Below are 15,685 nucleotides of genomic sequence, written 5' to 3'. Positions count from 1 at the left end.
GACATGGTGCTCTGTGGCGTTGTGCAGAATGGCAATGTTGACTACTAGCAGCACAGAGCTGGCATCATGTTCATGATACTTAACCTCTACTGCTGTATCATGTGATTGCACTCGAAAGCCAGAGTTGACTCTTGCAGAGTGTTTGTAAATCTTATGACATGACGCATGCAGCGACCATTGTCAGGAAGAAAGCTACGCATGTCGCGCACAGGTGGGGCTGCCACCAAGTCTTTGGAATTACAGCAACAGTCAGTGAAGCGACAAACTCAGGCTGCTTGATGCCACCATCCTGGTCTGCTGCAATTATTCACGATATGCCATCAGTCTCTGGCATGATCAACACTAGCAAAGGACTTGAGCCATGCATGCCAACGCCCAACGTTGTCAGGCATCGACTTTGTGTCAACAAAAGAAACTCACCACTCACCGCACAACACACAGACCAGCGCGTGGGAAGAAAGCACACAAAAAAAGCACACCGCATCGACTGCTCTCAAGTCCGTCAGAAGCAAAATGCGACGTTCTCAAACCAGACAGAGGCAGATTGCAGGGACCACCCTCGAATGCAAGGGTCAAAACAAAGGTAAATGGTCTGAGAATATATAATTAGTAGCCTGTAGAGAAATAGAATTGAGAGAGACCTTGCCCCGCAACCCTTACCAGTGTATTTTCCCTCTCGGCTACGTCAGTAGTAGTACCTGAGAAATATACCTGTTGTTTGCCCGCAGCTCTTGAGTGCCGATCCGACTGAAGTTCTCTTAGTGAGAACAGGCAGTGTTCACCCTCTAAGTTGTTCACCAGATATGCAGCAAGTTCCACCGTCGCTAACTTTGCATTCATCGACACTGACTCATTACTCTCTCTCCTCAAAGCACATGAATGCCGAGATAGCTCGACCCAACACCGCGGTCCAGTGAACCTCGGAGGAACGCGCCGCACTTGATTCTCGAGCGCTCACATACAAACACATTCCTGTACGACAACGTCCATATGCTCCTCATCAACTTTGCACCTGTATCATCCGGATTGCCCCTCTGGTAAAAATTATCACTTCCGGCACTATTAACGAAGGCTGTTAAAAACCGACCTCAAATGTCCTGGCCCTAAGATTAGGTAATACAGCCTCGGAGGTGCAACCTAAGTCAAGCTGAAGTCCACGGTTAGTCAACCATGCATATACTTGCAGGCTATCTGCCAATAATGGTGGCTGCAATAATTTACAGACCTGGTCTTGTCTACGGCTGCGGTGGTGCAAAGTAATGTTGTGGGCCAGTGTCTGGCTGGCGAATTGGTTGTTGGGTGCTCATATTCAAGTTCCCACATGCTCCTCTCTCCTTTGTCGTCTGCTTTGCTGACCAGCCCTCACACATCGACAAAGCCCTGCACGGACAACTACGTTGGATGCCGTTCCTGAACACCTGAAGTGTCAGGAAAAACTGGGACATGTTGCCATACTAGTCCCTTCTAGGTTCTAGGCCACTGTTCATATGCCTGGACCTGCCGCCACAGGAGCACGACTATGTCTCACCTATATATGCCACGGTTCCGCTATCCTTCTCTCACCTACAGTCAGCAGTCCACCTGTTTCACTCCGCTCCCCTCTTGCAAGTCCGGCCTGGCTGATCACAGCCCCAGTCTGGATCCTGGACCACAGTACAGCAGTCGAGAATACAGATTCTGTGACTTGAGTGTCTTAGAACAACTCTAGTACATTTTACATGTGCCACCACATGCACACTACCTTTCTGTCTGGCTCTTCTGCTACTCTGTCAAGTTTTGATGCATCTGTGCCAAACAGTGATGCTATAGCACAGGGTGGTAAGCGCAGTCTTTTTCTTGAGAAAACTCAGGCAAAAGTGGCTAAACAAGGCCCAGTGATTCTTTGATTCTACGCCAGTGCAAACTGAGGAGAAACTGGTGCAAAACCAGCCAAAATGGTCTAAAACACAGTAAGATTGGCGTTTTGCCTTCGGTTTTTTCAGGTGAAAACTGGAGAAAGTTGGAACCTTGTTCAATCAGTTTTTGGCCAATTTTGCGCTGGAAAAAAGCACGCTTACCACCCAGTGTAGTCTCTGCCATAGATGCCTCTGATCTAACCAGGTGTGCTTAATCCAGCCGTCTACCTCCAATGCATGTTTTTATGTCATTGGGCAGACTCCTGACCAGTGCCTAAAGGACGGGAGCTTTCTCAAGTGGATTATTGGGGTTGCGTGATTATTAGTTATCATGTAATTACAGTTTATATCTACTACATCAGCAGAATTTGTGTGGATGTCAGCAGTGTGCATGTAATCTTTTGAAAGGCTCTCCATTCTTAGGCAACTGCACAAATTATTGGCGCGCATGATCGGCAGCCTTGGCAAACCTCCAAGAAATGATTTCGTGTTCGAATTTCCCAGAAATTCAACACACAGGAATTGCCACGTGCATGTTTGCTTACATGTCGCATTGTTGCGTTCTGCCAGCAAGTTCTATGATGGTTTGCCCTATGTCCCAATCTGGCAACTCTCTACCTTTTAGACTTCTGACGATTCACGGGGTCCACCAACACGTGCAAGCTACGTTCAACATGCGCGGCTGTCACTGGCAGTACCAGTTTCTGAAAGCTGTCTGGAATAAGAAGCACACCATTCTTAATGTTGGCACAGGATCAGAAAAGACTTTGGCCTTCTACATACCAGCTCTCTTTGCTGCGCCTGGCCAGATTCTAATTGTTGTTACTGCTCTAAATGTTTTGGCTGCACAGAACGTAGCCCAGCTGGAAGCTGCCGGCATTCCTGCTATAGTAATCACAGAAGATACTGCAACTAAATAGAATTTCAAGGTGGAGTAAGTTGCTTATTGTCCCAGCAGTGTTAGCTAAAGTATATCATGCAGGATATCACTGATGGCAAGTACACTGTCGTCATAGCAAGCCCAGAGCAGCTTGTCAAGTGGGGCGGAGGGTTTGAGAACCTATTTAAAGATCTCACATTCCGAACTCGGATCTTATCTGTAGCGTTCAACAAAGGCCATTGTATCACTCAGTGGGGTTCCTTTCGGCCTGAATACAGTGAGATCTCCAGGTTGCAGTATCTGCTCCCTGAGACTTCTTTTGCTTTTGCTTTGGCAATGTTCTCACTATTGATCCTTGATGAGATCAAAAAGTCCTTTGGTCTTGCTACTGGGAACTTTGTACACATTCACTGGCCAAATGATCGTCCCAACGTGCATATCGGGGTCCAAAAAATAGAGCACATGCTTGACAGCTATTGCAACCTAGTGTTTCTGGTATCAGATGACTGGAAAGAAGGAGATGACAACCCATGCAAGTTTGTCGCATTTTTTGATAACATTAACGAGGCTGTGGGAGCTGGGACATTCTTGCACCAGAGACTCCCACTAGAGCACCACAATAAGATCTTATGGTTCCACTCAAATATAACCAAGAAGTTCAAAGCAGAGGCTTTCAAAAAGCTGCGCACTGGGGAAATATGGGGCCTATGTGCAACAGACTCTTTCAGAATGGTATGTACTTCATGCATGAAAATGATGCTTGCAAGGCCTCACACATGATTAGGGCGTTGATTTGCCCAATATAACATTCATTGTCCAATGGTGCACCAAGTGTGATCTAATCACCTTATGGCAGCGGCTTGGACATGGGGCTCAGAACAGGAGGCTTGACACATTTGGACTCATCTTTGTTGAGAACAAATATCTAGAGAGTGAGGAAAAGGATGGGGCCAGGGCTAAAAGAGAGGCTTCTAATGCCAGAAAGTGGCAACAGGCTGAGGGACACTCTATGGAAGGTGTAAGAGGTCCAAAACGCTGCACGGTCAAGACGCCAGATGGGATCACAGTGGAGGTGGCTGAATACAGACCAGACATGGATGACGACAGTGACCAGCAGCTCAGACAGCTTTACAATGAACAAAGAGCTTGATATGTTGACAAAGCATGGGAAAAGAAGCAAGCAGCGAAGGAGCAGATAGCGGGCTCTGGCAAGAAGTGTGCGATAGAGAAGAAAAAAGGGCCTGCAGTCCAGGATCTCGACTTGGAGATTGCAAACATTGTCAACACAGAATATTGACAGCTGTGCTGCCGCAGAGCACCTATCAAGCTGTATTTTAGCAGCAATACAATAGGTGAGAATGAATCAGCATGACATGCCTTATTGAGAACATTGCACTCACTTCTGACCGGCCTGACCACCCACGCAGAGACTGATTATAATCTCTGTGACCTGACCTCCCCCTCTGGATGCGCCCACTGTTCCCCACTCACATCCGACTACTGCTGCAATCTCTGCCATCCGAATTACTTTGAGCAAAATATTTCCCCCTCCGCACTTCAGAAGCAGATCAAGTCTCACCGCTCGTGACTACCAAAGGGCTATGAGCGACAGTCTTGCAAGATGCTCCTCGTTGAATTGCTGAAGGTCTGGTGCAAAGACAAAGCTATTGAGCATTACGGCCATGGACATCTCAGCCTTCTAGGTGCAGGTCTAGTGATGACAGACGAGATGATAAACCGAATTGTTGATTTTGCTGAAAAGTTCAAAACAAGTGACAACCTGGAGCAAGAGCTACACGACTGGAGGGATGTTACATGGTACGCTACACAAATCCTCCATCTCCTTGCTAGCTATCATTCTTCCCTACCACTGCCTGCTCTGTCTGCTCTGCCGCCGCTGCCACCGCCTAATGATCACACTGAGGTCACAGTCAATGTTACCCCTGCTCAAAGCAAGACTCAAGCGCTGCCTCGTTGCAGCGCATGCAGAGTCACTGGTTACTACAGTAAGTTTTCAGCTTTTCTCTAATTGTCTCTAGCTGAGTAATATATCAGAAAATAGCAAAACAAAGTGTACAGCCCACCTAGAAAATCCTGTTAATGTTGCAGTGCGCGTTTGTGGTCTCACTGCGTCTGTTGCCTCCGTGAGCAATAATCCCTCATGTGAGGCCACAATGAATACCTCCATGAACAGCAACCCTCTGCGCGAAGCTGCGACAGACACTTTCATGAACAGCAACTCCCTAGGCAAAGCTGCAGCAGACCCTTCCATGAACAACAATCCCACACACAAAGCTGCAGGAAACGCTTCCATGAACAGCAACTTCATGCACGAGGCTGCACTTGAATCACTCACAGTACAGCATCTTGTTGCTGCTTCTGCTATTCCCGCTGTTGACTCAGTGTGCTTGGCAACCTATGCTATCACAGCGGCACGACCTTCTGTGCCCACCCCACTGAACTGCTCATCTAGTGGCATCTTACCGGAACTGCAGGCTGACTTGCATGATGCTCTTGCTAGCAGGATACCCCATGCATTTCTCACACTCTCATCTTTTACCAACTCTCTTATCACATTGTCTGGCAGAGCCCTCACTGAAACATGCCTCGGCTCTTATGCTGCATATATGCCGTCACCATTCATCACTGCTGAGTCATTTGCAGTCATTGCACCCTTGCCAACTTCACTGCCATTGGCCCAGTTATTCACCGCTCAACATTGATCAGCTCAGCAATCTCTACCAGCGCCATCTCACTGCTCGCGTCATACCATCAAAATCGACGAGAACCTTGACTTGTTGCCTCATGCACCGTACTTGAGCAGACAGCTCTGTTCTCATCACGCCAAACCCAAATCATTTGTTTGCACACGGAATTCCAATCACATTACAGTGAGCTTGCTACTACAGGTTGTCTAGCTCTATGCTAATATCCTTGGCATCAGGATATATTTTGTCATCAATGTCGTGTTCATGATCCTCAGTGTTCCCCTGCTTGTCATCATGCTCATCCTCCGCACCCTCAGTGCCCACTTCCTCTACCGTAGCACTTGCCACTTGCATTGTACTTGTATTTACCTGCTTTAATGCCTCGAAACCCTTCATGAACATGTCTTGCAGTTGATGTGCACTTTTCCGAGCTGGGTCAAAGGTGTACAGCAAGTACTGGCTCATGTGTTGCTCAAGGGTGGCATATGTCTGCGTCATGTCAGGATCTGCATGATGAGTTGATAGGTAACTCAAGACTAGGTCCTTTTCCAAGGTGAGATGTGCATTGCAAAAGATGTTGATGAGGACTGACTCCTTGATGATGGCTTCTATAGTGCGATTCAAACCAGGTACGATCAGAACAGTCTGCCGTATGCTTGTGAAAATTCAAACTATGTTGCTTTCTCATTACCTACTGACCTTTGTGTATAGGTTTTGCAACTCAACAACCCAGTCAGTGCCTTAAAACTTGCTGGGAAGACCTGTTGGGTTGACAAGCATAGAATACCATACGGCACGCCTACACATGATCAGCCTTTACTAAATGTCACGGCACCATGTCTATTTACTTACTTCAGGCCTTCGGGGTAGAAAAAGTGCACATTTGTGATATGCTTAATTAACTCCGTAGTGTACTTGTGCTTTCCGACAGCCTTGAAGACAAGCGTCCAAGGTACAAAGCAAGTTTCGACCCACCCAATATCACCAATGTTCATTGTGTACATCAGCTCCTCATAAAGCAGATAGTACATATTGATAAGCAGCCTGTTCTTCCACTGCTCATCTTGCTGTTTCTTGCTTCAGAGCTGCTCGATACACTCGCTTCTTCTGACATGGTGGGTTGCAAGATGTGTGGCGATTTCCTCAAGCTCTTCGAACATTGGTTTTGACTTTTCTGCCCACTCTTCAAGAGTTCCATAACCACTGTGGATTCACGCCTCCTCCTTCCAACAATGCAGCTGACAACACTGCCCATCGTGAGTTATAATTTGATGCATCCATTGGAAACCTGGATCTTTGCCAATAGTGCCTATTTCGCACTTGCACAGAATACCAATGTGCTGCATTACTGATGTCTTATCTTGTCATGTAGGCAGGGGACAAATCAGTAGTTGCCAAATAGCATCTGCACACACCATCTTCAAGTGGAACAAGCCAAACATGAAAACAACAAATGAGAGCCACTTTCACGGACTGCTCTTAATGGAACGCTGCCTCAGTGCCTAGATAATGCGCTCGCCTGTGCCAAGGTCACTGTGGAAGAGGGTAACGTATGATGTGGACTTGCCTCAACACACCACGAGGGATACTGCGTGGATCTAATCAGAAAGCGGCGCCGACGAGGTCTGGTGACTGTGTGTTAGCTTGTTCAGCTAGCCCAATAAACCAAGTGCATTAGTGACTAGTCTAACGTATAAACAAAGGCTTACCTAGCCCAATAAACCAAGAGGTTGAGATGGGGCTAGGTAGCGACAAAGGGAGTCCTTATATACTTGTCAGGCTGCGCACGGACCAGGTGTTACATAAGCGACTGTGCTACGGCTGCTGCTAGTGTCTAGAGGACTTTGGCAGAGAGGCGAGGGCCGGTGTGTCATAGCGTATGACGTTGTCGGGCCAACGGGGATAGGATGTCTGTTGCTGATCGGACTCAGAGATAAACGGGGCCGGCGTGTCATGGTGTATGACGTTGTCGGGCCGACAGGGATAGGATGCCTGTTGCCGATCAGAGTGCGGCTTTTACCGAGGAAGCGTGATGCGGCAACGAGGCGGCAGCAATACAGACGCGTCTGATGCACTGATGCGTGCCTGTCGGTGATGCGCTTTTACAAGGTGTTTTGGCACGCGGCTAGGACTTGTAAACTGGCGCTAATGCGCCGACAACGTTTGGAGGGTCGTGATGTGGACTAAATCTGGAAAAATAAAATAGGAGGCCGGGGCTACGCCCACGACAACGTAGTCGCGGATGGGCTTAGGGCATTTCATTTCATCATTGTCTTCATCATCTGATATATTCTTAACAGATGCTGCTTGACTTTGCATGCAGTGGGGCTTCTCATCTCCAGAACATATGCCTCCTTGATGTAGCAAGTTTTTAATTGTCTCAATGCTACCAGACACTGTCAAATTGGGTATATCCATCGCTTTCGCAGGTGTGCATTCAGTTTTTGCTAGTGGCACGGCATCTATCATTTTGGGCGGCTGAAGGTGAGGTGCAAATTGGCAGACATATTCAGGACCATGGTGGATCAGATCATGCAAGAATTTCCATTTATTCCATCTGTATGATGCATTTATGCCCTTGCTGCTGCGCTTCCAAAACTGTAGGTGAATCTTGAGCATATCATCAAAATCTGGCTTTGGCACAAGCCCTGGCCAGTTGCTTGGCAGCTTGTCATTCAGGCGTGAACAATGCCATAAATATTCTGAGCATTGAAGATCTGACTTAACAGTGCCGGGTGGTAAGGAAATGAATAGCCCAGATGTAAGATGCTTCAAAGAGGGCACCTTCAAGGCCTCAGAGGTCCATTTTGCACTCTTGAGAGTTACATCAAAGTTGTCATAGCAATATGCAATGAGACGTCGCCGGCCAAGCTTCCAGAGGTATTTCATGGCATCAGCTGGAAGTGTGTTGATGGCGTTGTGTATAGCGGTCATGGAAATACTGATTCCCATCTGGCTTAGCACTTTGGACACCTTTTCAGGAGTGTTATGGCCATGAAGGAAAATGCCAGTGATGGATTGCAGCACATTACATTGTTAATTTGTAGTAAGCATAAGGATGGCCAAAATGACCAGCTGCCACTATGAACACAATGAGTACTCCAGCTAATAGCACAAATCAGGCAGGCGCACAATGTCTTGCACAATCTCGCGCCTTTGCACAATTGTCCTCTTGCTTGCTTGCCTCAGCTCTGCATTCTTCGTCTCTCTCCCAAGCAAGCTCTCCTCTTCCAGCCCCTCAATTTGCACCAAATACTCGTCCTCCTCATCTCTTTGCCACTCACTGCTGCTGCCTGGTGCGTGCATTTGCATGTGTCAGAGCAGTCAGAAGGCACCAATGTCTGCATTGTTGCTGCCATCATCTCGAGCTTGAACTCTGTTATTTGGCTAGCCTGCGCATGGAGTGCACTGAAATGCCACACATTGTTCTTCATGACCAGTGTTTGCAGCTCCTCTGTGCACATCTGAAGGTTTCTTTCAATGATCCACTCAGTAACAGGCCTGTGACAACAAAGCACAGCCATCAGGATACTGGTAGGGGTGAGGAGATCATTGAGGAAGTGTTGTGTGGGGCTGCGGGAATCTGGCACACTTTCGCTGCCAGAGAGCAGAACATGTTCCAAGAGAGCTGCAAGGAATAAAGGCTGTTGGTGGGCATACAGAAAATTGGCAAGTTCAGAAACAGTGTTATCCATAAAGTAATCAGTACACTTGTCCAAGGCCACCGTATGCTCGCCTGGCCTATGTAGATACCGAAGCACATCCAAATTTGGAAGGCGATCACGCCATGTGCCTGTGCACTAAGAAACCAAATTTCTGGGAAATTTGAACACAAAATCATTTCTTGGAGGTTTGCCAAGGCTGCTGATCACGCATGCCAATAATTTGTGCAGTTGCCTAAGGACAGAGAGCCTTTCGAAAGATTATGTGCACACTGCTGACATTCACACAAATTCCGCTGACGTAGTAGATATAAACGGTAATTACATGATAACTGATAATCACGCAACCCCGATAATCCGCTTGAGAAAGCTCCCGTCCTTTAGGCGCTGGTCAGGAGTCTGGTCGTTGGACAGGTCGTAAGCGAGAATGGCCTTTTACAAGCAGTCACTACGAAGGATTTGCTCGACCCCGTGCAACCTGAGCGCGAAGGCAGGGTGGTCGCTGTGGCCTACGGCACTGTGTTGCCGGCTCAGCCAGGTGGAGGTGGGACTGGGGATACACAATGAAGGCGATTCGCCCTGGGTCATGGGCATACGGAGGCTTCGGTCATTGGTTTCTTTCTTGGCGTGCCTTAGCAGGCCTGGGCCAGAGTGAGTTCGATACCCAACTTTACACCAGTGCCATTGAACTTAGAGCATGGGCCCCAATTCCTGCACTCATATCTGGTTGATGCCGAGAACGTCGCAGGCGGATGCTTTCAACTTGGTCACCGCAATTTCCCCGGATATGCTGCGTTGATCGTTTCGAACCCAGGGTGTGGGACTGCAAGCGAAACCTACCGGTGCGCCTGTTTCGTCCCGCGTCAGCGTGTTCCGCTTAGTCATCGTGCGGTATTCCCGCAACGAACTCGGTCGCATTGCGAGGCCGGGGCTGGCTGTTGCCTCGCAAGCCCCGCGCGTGTTCCGGCGTGCAAGATGCTGTTGGCGATCAGCGACGTCGTCCCAGTGGAATAAACGCTTGGGTGGATGCGCTTGGACTTTCTGGGCTCTCGCTCGACCTTTCCCCCCAACCACCACCACTCCCTCATGGATGTCAACTTGGGTTATGAGGACGGTATGCGCGGAATTTACAGCCCTGTGCCACGGCTGCGAATTCTTCGCATACCTCTATCATGCTTCAAGGCCTTCAGTGCACTGCGGATTGCCATGGTCTGGGGTTGCAGAAACCCATGGCACATCGCATTGCTCTAGTTATTATCATGCTTGACTTCATTGGTTTAAAGGAGTGGATATATAGACATAGACCTTGCCTACTATTTACAATGTACGACTACACATACGCTTAGGCGCACCATATTGAAGAGAACATCCGTGAGTGGCATACAGCTACTTCGACAGCTCCGCGGTCTGAAGCTCCACGTCCCCGCCGTTCGAAGCCTTCGGAGCGCCCGAGTCCTCGGCGAGGGCCCACTTGCGGTCGACCTGGTTGTGGAGGGGCAGGGCCTTCATGGCCAGTGACGCGAGGAAGCCGATGCCCGCGATGCCAGCCATGACCTTCCAAATCGTCGCGACGCTCTCCGCGAAGGCGACCTTGACCTCGGTCCGGAACGGCTCCTGGAGCGTCGGCACGACGGGGATGAGCGCGAAGGCGAGCGAGACGCCGCCGGGGACCTGCGCGATGAAGTCGGCCGGCAGGCGCTGTGTTAGCTGCGTTTGCAGCACCGTGGTGCCGATCGTGACTCCCCACACCTGGTTTGTGAAAAACCGTCAGCGCACACACACATAACGTTTCGGGGGAGGATGGAAGAAACAGGGCGAGGGAAAGAGAGAGAGGGGGGGACGTACACCTGCGAACGAGCGGCAGAACGAGAAGAGCGCGAGCGCGTGTGCGTTCTCGGTGACGGGAAGCGGCGCCAGAACGGGGAAGTAGGTCGCAGCGTAGAAGATGCCGCAGCCGACGCCGAGCAAGATCGGGAAGCCGATGCCGTGCATGGACGGGCTGTCTGCCTTGATCGTGGACATGGCGCCCATGGCCGCGACGGTGAGGGCCCACGAAAGCCAGAGCTGCACGCGGTACGACTTTGTCTTGGCAATGCTAGCGCCCGTAAGCAGCAGCGAAGGTCCAAGCGGGATGGCGAGGCCGAAGAGCTCGACACCAGAACGCGTAGGGGAAGCGTTCAAGCAGCTTTGGTAGTATACAGGAAGGAAATCTGCAAAAGTATTCAGAATCCACCGCTGTTTGTTACACGGAGTAGAGCTTACAAATAGCGGAGATCACCACGACGGGACCAATAAAGGTTTGAATGTATCTGCGATGCTCATCTGTATAGAGGTATTCTCTGACGGACATGATCACTTACCCGCTCAAACTGGTTCGATTGGAGATCAGCGCAAAAGGAACCTAGAATGAAAGCGGGTGAAACGATGGCGGAAATGGAAGAAGAGGGACACTTACGATTGGCTCCTTGGCGACCTTGGCTTCGTAAACAAAAAACGCGACAATGCCGACGAGACCAAGGATCAAAGGCACCAGGATGTGCGCCGACTTCCAAGGGAACTTGACACCACCCCAGGTGAGCGCAATGACACATGAGCTAGAGGACGCAATGATGAGGAAATTGCCACTGAGAATATGATCAGCCACGGCGAACGCAGAGAGACTAAATATCCCTCACATCCAGTCCATACGGGACAATTTCTCCCTTAACGAACCGGGAGGTGTCTGGAGCTTGAGGAATGCAACCACCAAGATCGCAGCAAAGCCCGTCAAGGGTAGGTTGAGATCTACGGACGCCTGCCGTCAGCAAGCCCCAACACAGCATCAACGGCGTGGTGATGTCTTACAGAACAACCATCGCCACTGTCCCCGTTGGGCGAGGGCTCCGCCTACGACAGGGCCCATAGCTGCCGCGAGACCCCAGGTCCTGGCGATTCAAGTCGTCAGCAGTGTGTTAAATTTACGATGTGGCGCGCCGGAAACGTACAAACCGACCAGTCCGTTGTACATGGCGCGTTCCGCCAGCGGCACAAGGTCTGAAATAACGATACTTGTGATTGCTAGCAGCCCGCCACCACCCGCACCCTGGATAGCTACAGGGAACATAAGAGAGCGCGTCCACAAAAGGACGAGGGAGACGCTCACTTCGTGCTGCAATGAGCCAGTTCATGCTCTTGGCGGATCCGCAGAGAGCGCTGCCCAGTGCGAACATTGCTTGAGCCAATAGCACGGACGTCCGTCGCCCGAAAATCTTGTAAGAATGAGGCTTTCAGGGGCCGCAAAGGCGAACGAGGACTTGCGCCACATACCTCGGCCATTCCTCCGGTAGCAGGGAGGAGAGCGGTGGACGCGAGCGCATAGGCCGACCCAACCCACACGAAGTCGCCGCCGTTCAGGTCATGCACGATAGTTGGCAGGGCAGTAGACACTGCCGTCTGTGTAAGCCGTCAGTAGAAGATATGGGGAAGGCGGCTCGGGTGGGGTACGCACATACTCAAGGGCAGAAAGGAAAAGGGAGACGCATATGGCGAGAAAGACGAGCCAGAAACGCACGCCCTTCCTTGGGCGACCGTCGTCGACGTTGGGCAGGATATCGATCTCTTGGGTGACGATAGCGGTATCGGACTTGAAGGCGGAAGAGCTATCTCCTACGGCGGGCGACATATTGTCCAGGTGAAAACGGGAAGAGGGGGGATGCAGTAGACTAGCTCGACAACGGGGCAAGGAGAGAACACGATGGGTGGGACTCGGGGAGCAGCAGCAGTTATAGAAGCGCTACTGCTACGATCTCCCGCGCGTAGTGGCGGCACGAGCGCGTCTAGCAGTTGTAATGGCCATCGAAGGTGACCTGCAGCGATAGATGGTTCCCATGCGCATCCCGCGCAGAGGGTGAATTTTGCCTCTAGAGGGACATGGAAAGTTGGGCGCGGAGGAAGGTTGCCGGCGGAGGAGATGTAGCTTTGAAGCCGAGAAGACCGAGAACGCACCGCCGACAGCCTCTGGCGGCAACCAGAAGGTGCCGGTCGAACTTTCCAGGTGGTCAGATCCATAAGCATCAGACACCGTGCACGCCGGAACAGATGGCGAGTCTGCAGAACGCACGGTGCGCATGCCGATGGGCAGGCGTGGTTCAGTGCGTGTCGGTAGGAAGTTCCGCTTCACCCACCATCTATGAATGAGGGCAGCTGACTGCGGAGATCGGTCGTCTGTGAATAATGCAAGAAGTTCGTATGCTCCTTGTCAGCGCAGGCTCGGCATTCGGGCACGGATGCCTCCGCCGATAAATAGCGGTGCGCCAACTGCCCGAACCTGGGAGGTGTTAGAAAACACATCTGGAAGTATTCGAGGCTTGCGCACAGATGGAATCGGCGGCAAGCGCTGCGGGCCGGAGTCGCTTGGATGTGAAGTCTGCGCCCATGGCGGGGCAGGGCAGGGCACAGAGCATCGAGCTGGACAGATTGGGGCGATCGTCTGGCTGAGCCGATTGACCGTGGGACAAGGATCAAACGAGATTTCGTCCTCTGTCCGAATGATTGGACTCGCCCGAGCGCCAGTGCCAGTACGCGCCGTGCATCTCCTGGGATCGTAGTTCACCACCGCCGTGTTGGCCACCACAGCCTCATCACTGGATCTGTCTGCTCGCAGGATTCAGTGTTTCAACACTGAAGCCGTGATGAGATGGCCCACCGGCTAGACTCCCGGCAATGCTCTGTCTGCCACTGTTGCGGACAGGCACGGCATTCAAGGGTTGTCACATCCTCATCTTGTATAATACCACACATGACTACGTACAAAGCAGCGCGCGATTCAGCAAGCCCGCCACGCAATGGCGACGCCAGAGCAAATTGCCGCTCTTTTACAGTCGGTCCTCTCCAATCCGACGTACAACGGCTTGACTATGACAAGGTACCTCCAAAGTATGTGCTAAATCTCTCGCGCTGCACATTACTTACCGGTACTCAACCAGTATCTTCACTCGCGTGCGCGTTATACGACCATGCTTTAACCCTTGGCGACGAGATCGACTATATATGGTCTGGGCGGTTCAGTCATATCAAGGGTTTGTATATCCTCATCCGCTACGGTATCGAAGGTTCCCTCTTCTACACTGCTTACAGTAAGTTGTGAATAGTCCCACCGTCCAGTATTTTTGACATGGGCTTGTCAGTGCTGAGCGGTTTCAGACCCCCTTTAAATGAAGAGGTAAGCCTCGGCTTGCATCAGTGGGTCATACTGTGCTGACCTATGACAAAATTTAGCTGTAAGCACATGTTCGACCCCCATGATCACTCCCTGACCTGGGCTTGAAGGTGCAAGTCTTTTGTGGCCGTGTTATGGGCACTTACAATGATGTTCTCAATCTCTACCAATCGTGAGCAATACCCCCGTAGTTGGGTCAAAAGTGCTAACCCTCGTCATTTAGTGTACGTCGCATTCCACCACTACATCGTATGGGATCGCGAAAAGAAGACGTTGTACGTTATACTCTTGTGTCTCCTTGCGTGCTACGTCCCTGCCACTATTGTCGGCATAAAATCTGTGTTTGACTACCGCGGTGCGTTGTCCACCGTTCTACCATCCGCTACTACACTCACTCATAATTCTCCTCCAGAATATGTGGTTTACCTTGCTGTCGTCGACCAGTGTGCCCTTGCACACCAGCCTGACATCATCAAGAGCTTCTGGGGCTGCCTGGTTAGTTTCCCTTCCGTAGTCTGTGCGTCCGAGTTGATTAATTAGGCTACAGCTCGCCTTTGACATCCTTGCTGTTGCCATCGTTATCGCGAACTCGTTCCACCGACCACACGCCCATCGCCAGGATATCCTCTCTTCGCTCCGTCGCGACGGCGCCATCTGGTTTACTGTGCGTGCCATTTCGGACTGTCATGAACCAAATCATCTGCTCACCTTACCTCATAGGGCATCATGAGTGAGCGCACATTTATCTGTGGCGTACCATGCCTGTCGGCTGTCCTACTGAAATACCACCTGCTTAGTTCTTCGTTTGATGAACCTCGTGCTCAGCATCACGGCGGAGGTACGTGCTCTGCATTATCTCCCCATATCACATCAGCTGCTCACCAGCTGCTACACAGCCTCAAGATGTGTTCCTGGTCGTATTGTGAGCGCGGCTTCCATCGGCCCCGCATTTGCTGACGTTCCGCCATTTGCAGTAATATTTGGTCATTCATCGCTATCACGCTCGCACGAGTCATCCTTCGCACGGAGGGACTCAAGGAGCACAAGCCCGGAACCGTGCGCATATGGAACACCCGCTCGGAGGCCTTTGAGCTGAGCCGACTTGCAAGTAACAACTAAGCATCACGAGTCATCACAATTTTCAAACTAACCCCGAACTGTGTACCGATATGACCGCATGTGGCCTACGGCCGAACTTATGCAGTATATTTATGACCATGAGAGTGTTTACGCTTTTGCACGTGCGCTCAGCAAGCCAACTTTGCCGCCTGTGGCGCGCTCAACGGCAACTTGAAGCCACCCCGGTTCACATGCCACAGAGCGTATGAACCTTTCCGCCTATC

General features: G+C 50.7%; 5 protein-coding genes across 5 annotated transcripts; 3 read left to right on the top strand and 2 right to left on the bottom strand.

The window, feature by feature from the left end:
• Positions 1-2,527: 2,527 nt before the first annotated feature.
• PHACADRAFT_56231 (uncharacterized protein) lies at positions 2,528-3,718 on the top strand (the record flags this gene model as incomplete). The annotated part of the gene is made up of 3 exons (XM_007394026.1): positions 2,528-2,785; positions 2,866-3,507; positions 3,560-3,718. Coding segments are annotated over 3 exons (1,059 nt in total), but the record flags the coding sequence as incomplete, so codon positions are not given.
• A 678-nt stretch (positions 3,719-4,396) lies between these two features.
• On the top strand, positions 4,397-5,498 carry PHACADRAFT_183379 (uncharacterized protein; the record flags this gene model as incomplete). Its single annotated transcript, XM_007394564.1, has 2 exons — positions 4,397-4,781; positions 4,855-5,498. 2 exons carry the CDS (start codon positions 4,397-4,399, stop codon positions 5,496-5,498), a joined length of 1,029 nt encoding a protein of 342 aa, XP_007394626.1.
• Positions 5,499-5,678: 180 nt separating this feature from the next.
• PHACADRAFT_194377 (uncharacterized protein) lies at positions 5,679-6,478 on the bottom strand (the record flags this gene model as incomplete). The annotated part of the gene is made up of 4 exons (XM_007394563.1): positions 5,679-6,128; positions 6,183-6,203; positions 6,258-6,282; positions 6,336-6,478. The coding sequence occupies 4 exons, from the start codon at positions 6,476-6,478 to the stop codon at positions 5,679-5,681; spliced, it is 639 nt and encodes a 212-aa protein (XP_007394625.1).
• Positions 6,479-10,408: 3,930 nt separating this feature from the next.
• Positions 10,409-12,847, bottom strand: PHACADRAFT_254111 (uncharacterized protein). The gene is made up of 11 exons (XM_007394562.1): positions 12,633-12,847; positions 12,452-12,577; positions 12,288-12,393; positions 12,130-12,235; positions 11,990-12,069; positions 11,821-11,929; positions 11,601-11,769; positions 11,506-11,546; positions 11,408-11,454; positions 10,991-11,355; positions 10,409-10,894 (listed from the first exon to the last, which is right to left on the bottom strand). Exons 1-11 carry the CDS (start codon positions 12,804-12,806, stop codon positions 10,532-10,534), a joined length of 1,686 nt encoding a protein of 561 aa, XP_007394624.1. The 5' UTR covers positions 12,807-12,847; the 3' UTR covers positions 10,409-10,531.
• An 894-nt stretch (positions 12,848-13,741) lies between these two features.
• Positions 13,742-15,556, top strand: PHACADRAFT_207980 (uncharacterized protein). Its single transcript, XM_007394561.1, has 11 exons — positions 13,742-14,059; positions 14,110-14,259; positions 14,311-14,347; positions 14,453-14,514; positions 14,566-14,697; positions 14,755-14,837; positions 14,890-15,006; positions 15,063-15,072; positions 15,140-15,180; positions 15,239-15,264; positions 15,317-15,556. Exons 1-11 carry the CDS (start codon positions 13,969-13,971, stop codon positions 15,459-15,461), a joined length of 894 nt encoding a protein of 297 aa, XP_007394623.1. The 5' UTR covers positions 13,742-13,968; the 3' UTR covers positions 15,462-15,556.
• Positions 15,557-15,685: the final 129 nt, after the last annotated feature.

Source organism: Phanerochaete carnosa, assembly GCF_000300595.1.
Source record: "Phanerochaete carnosa HHB-10118-sp unplaced genomic scaffold PHACAscaffold_4, whole genome shotgun sequence".
NCBI lineage: Eukaryota > Fungi > Basidiomycota > Agaricomycetes > Polyporales > Phanerochaetaceae > Phanerochaete > Phanerochaete carnosa.
Note: the sequence above shows the minus strand (reverse complement) of the source record. Positions and strands in the feature narration are given on the sequence as shown.

What these genes read in the sequence shown, in the direction of transcription:
- PHACADRAFT_254111 (XM_007394562.1), bottom strand. Translation starts at nt 12,806, where the DNA reads ATGTCGCCCGCCGTAGGAGATAGCTCTTCCGCCTTCAAGTCCGATACC. An exon ending in CTGGCTCATTGCAGCACGAA is followed by an intron (nt 12,236 to 12,287) that starts GTGAGCGTCTCC and finishes TGTTCCCTGTAG; the next exon opens with CTATCCAGGGTGCGGGTGGT. An exon ending in CGTGGTGATCTCCGCTATTT is followed by an intron (nt 11,356 to 11,407) that starts GTAAGCTCTACT and finishes ATACTTTTGCAG; the next exon opens with ATTTCCTTCCTGTATACTAC.
- PHACADRAFT_207980 (XM_007394561.1), top strand. Translation starts at nt 13,969, where the DNA reads ATGGCGACGCCAGAGCAAATTGCCGCTCTTTTACAGTCGGTCCTCTCC. An exon ending in CCTCTTCTACACTGCTTACA is followed by an intron (nt 14,260 to 14,310) that starts GTAAGTTGTGAA and finishes TGGGCTTGTCAG; the next exon opens with TGCTGAGCGGTTTCAGACCC. An exon ending in AGAGCTTCTGGGGCTGCCTG is followed by an intron (nt 14,838 to 14,889) that starts GTTAGTTTCCCT and finishes ATTAGGCTACAG; the next exon opens with CTCGCCTTTGACATCCTTGC.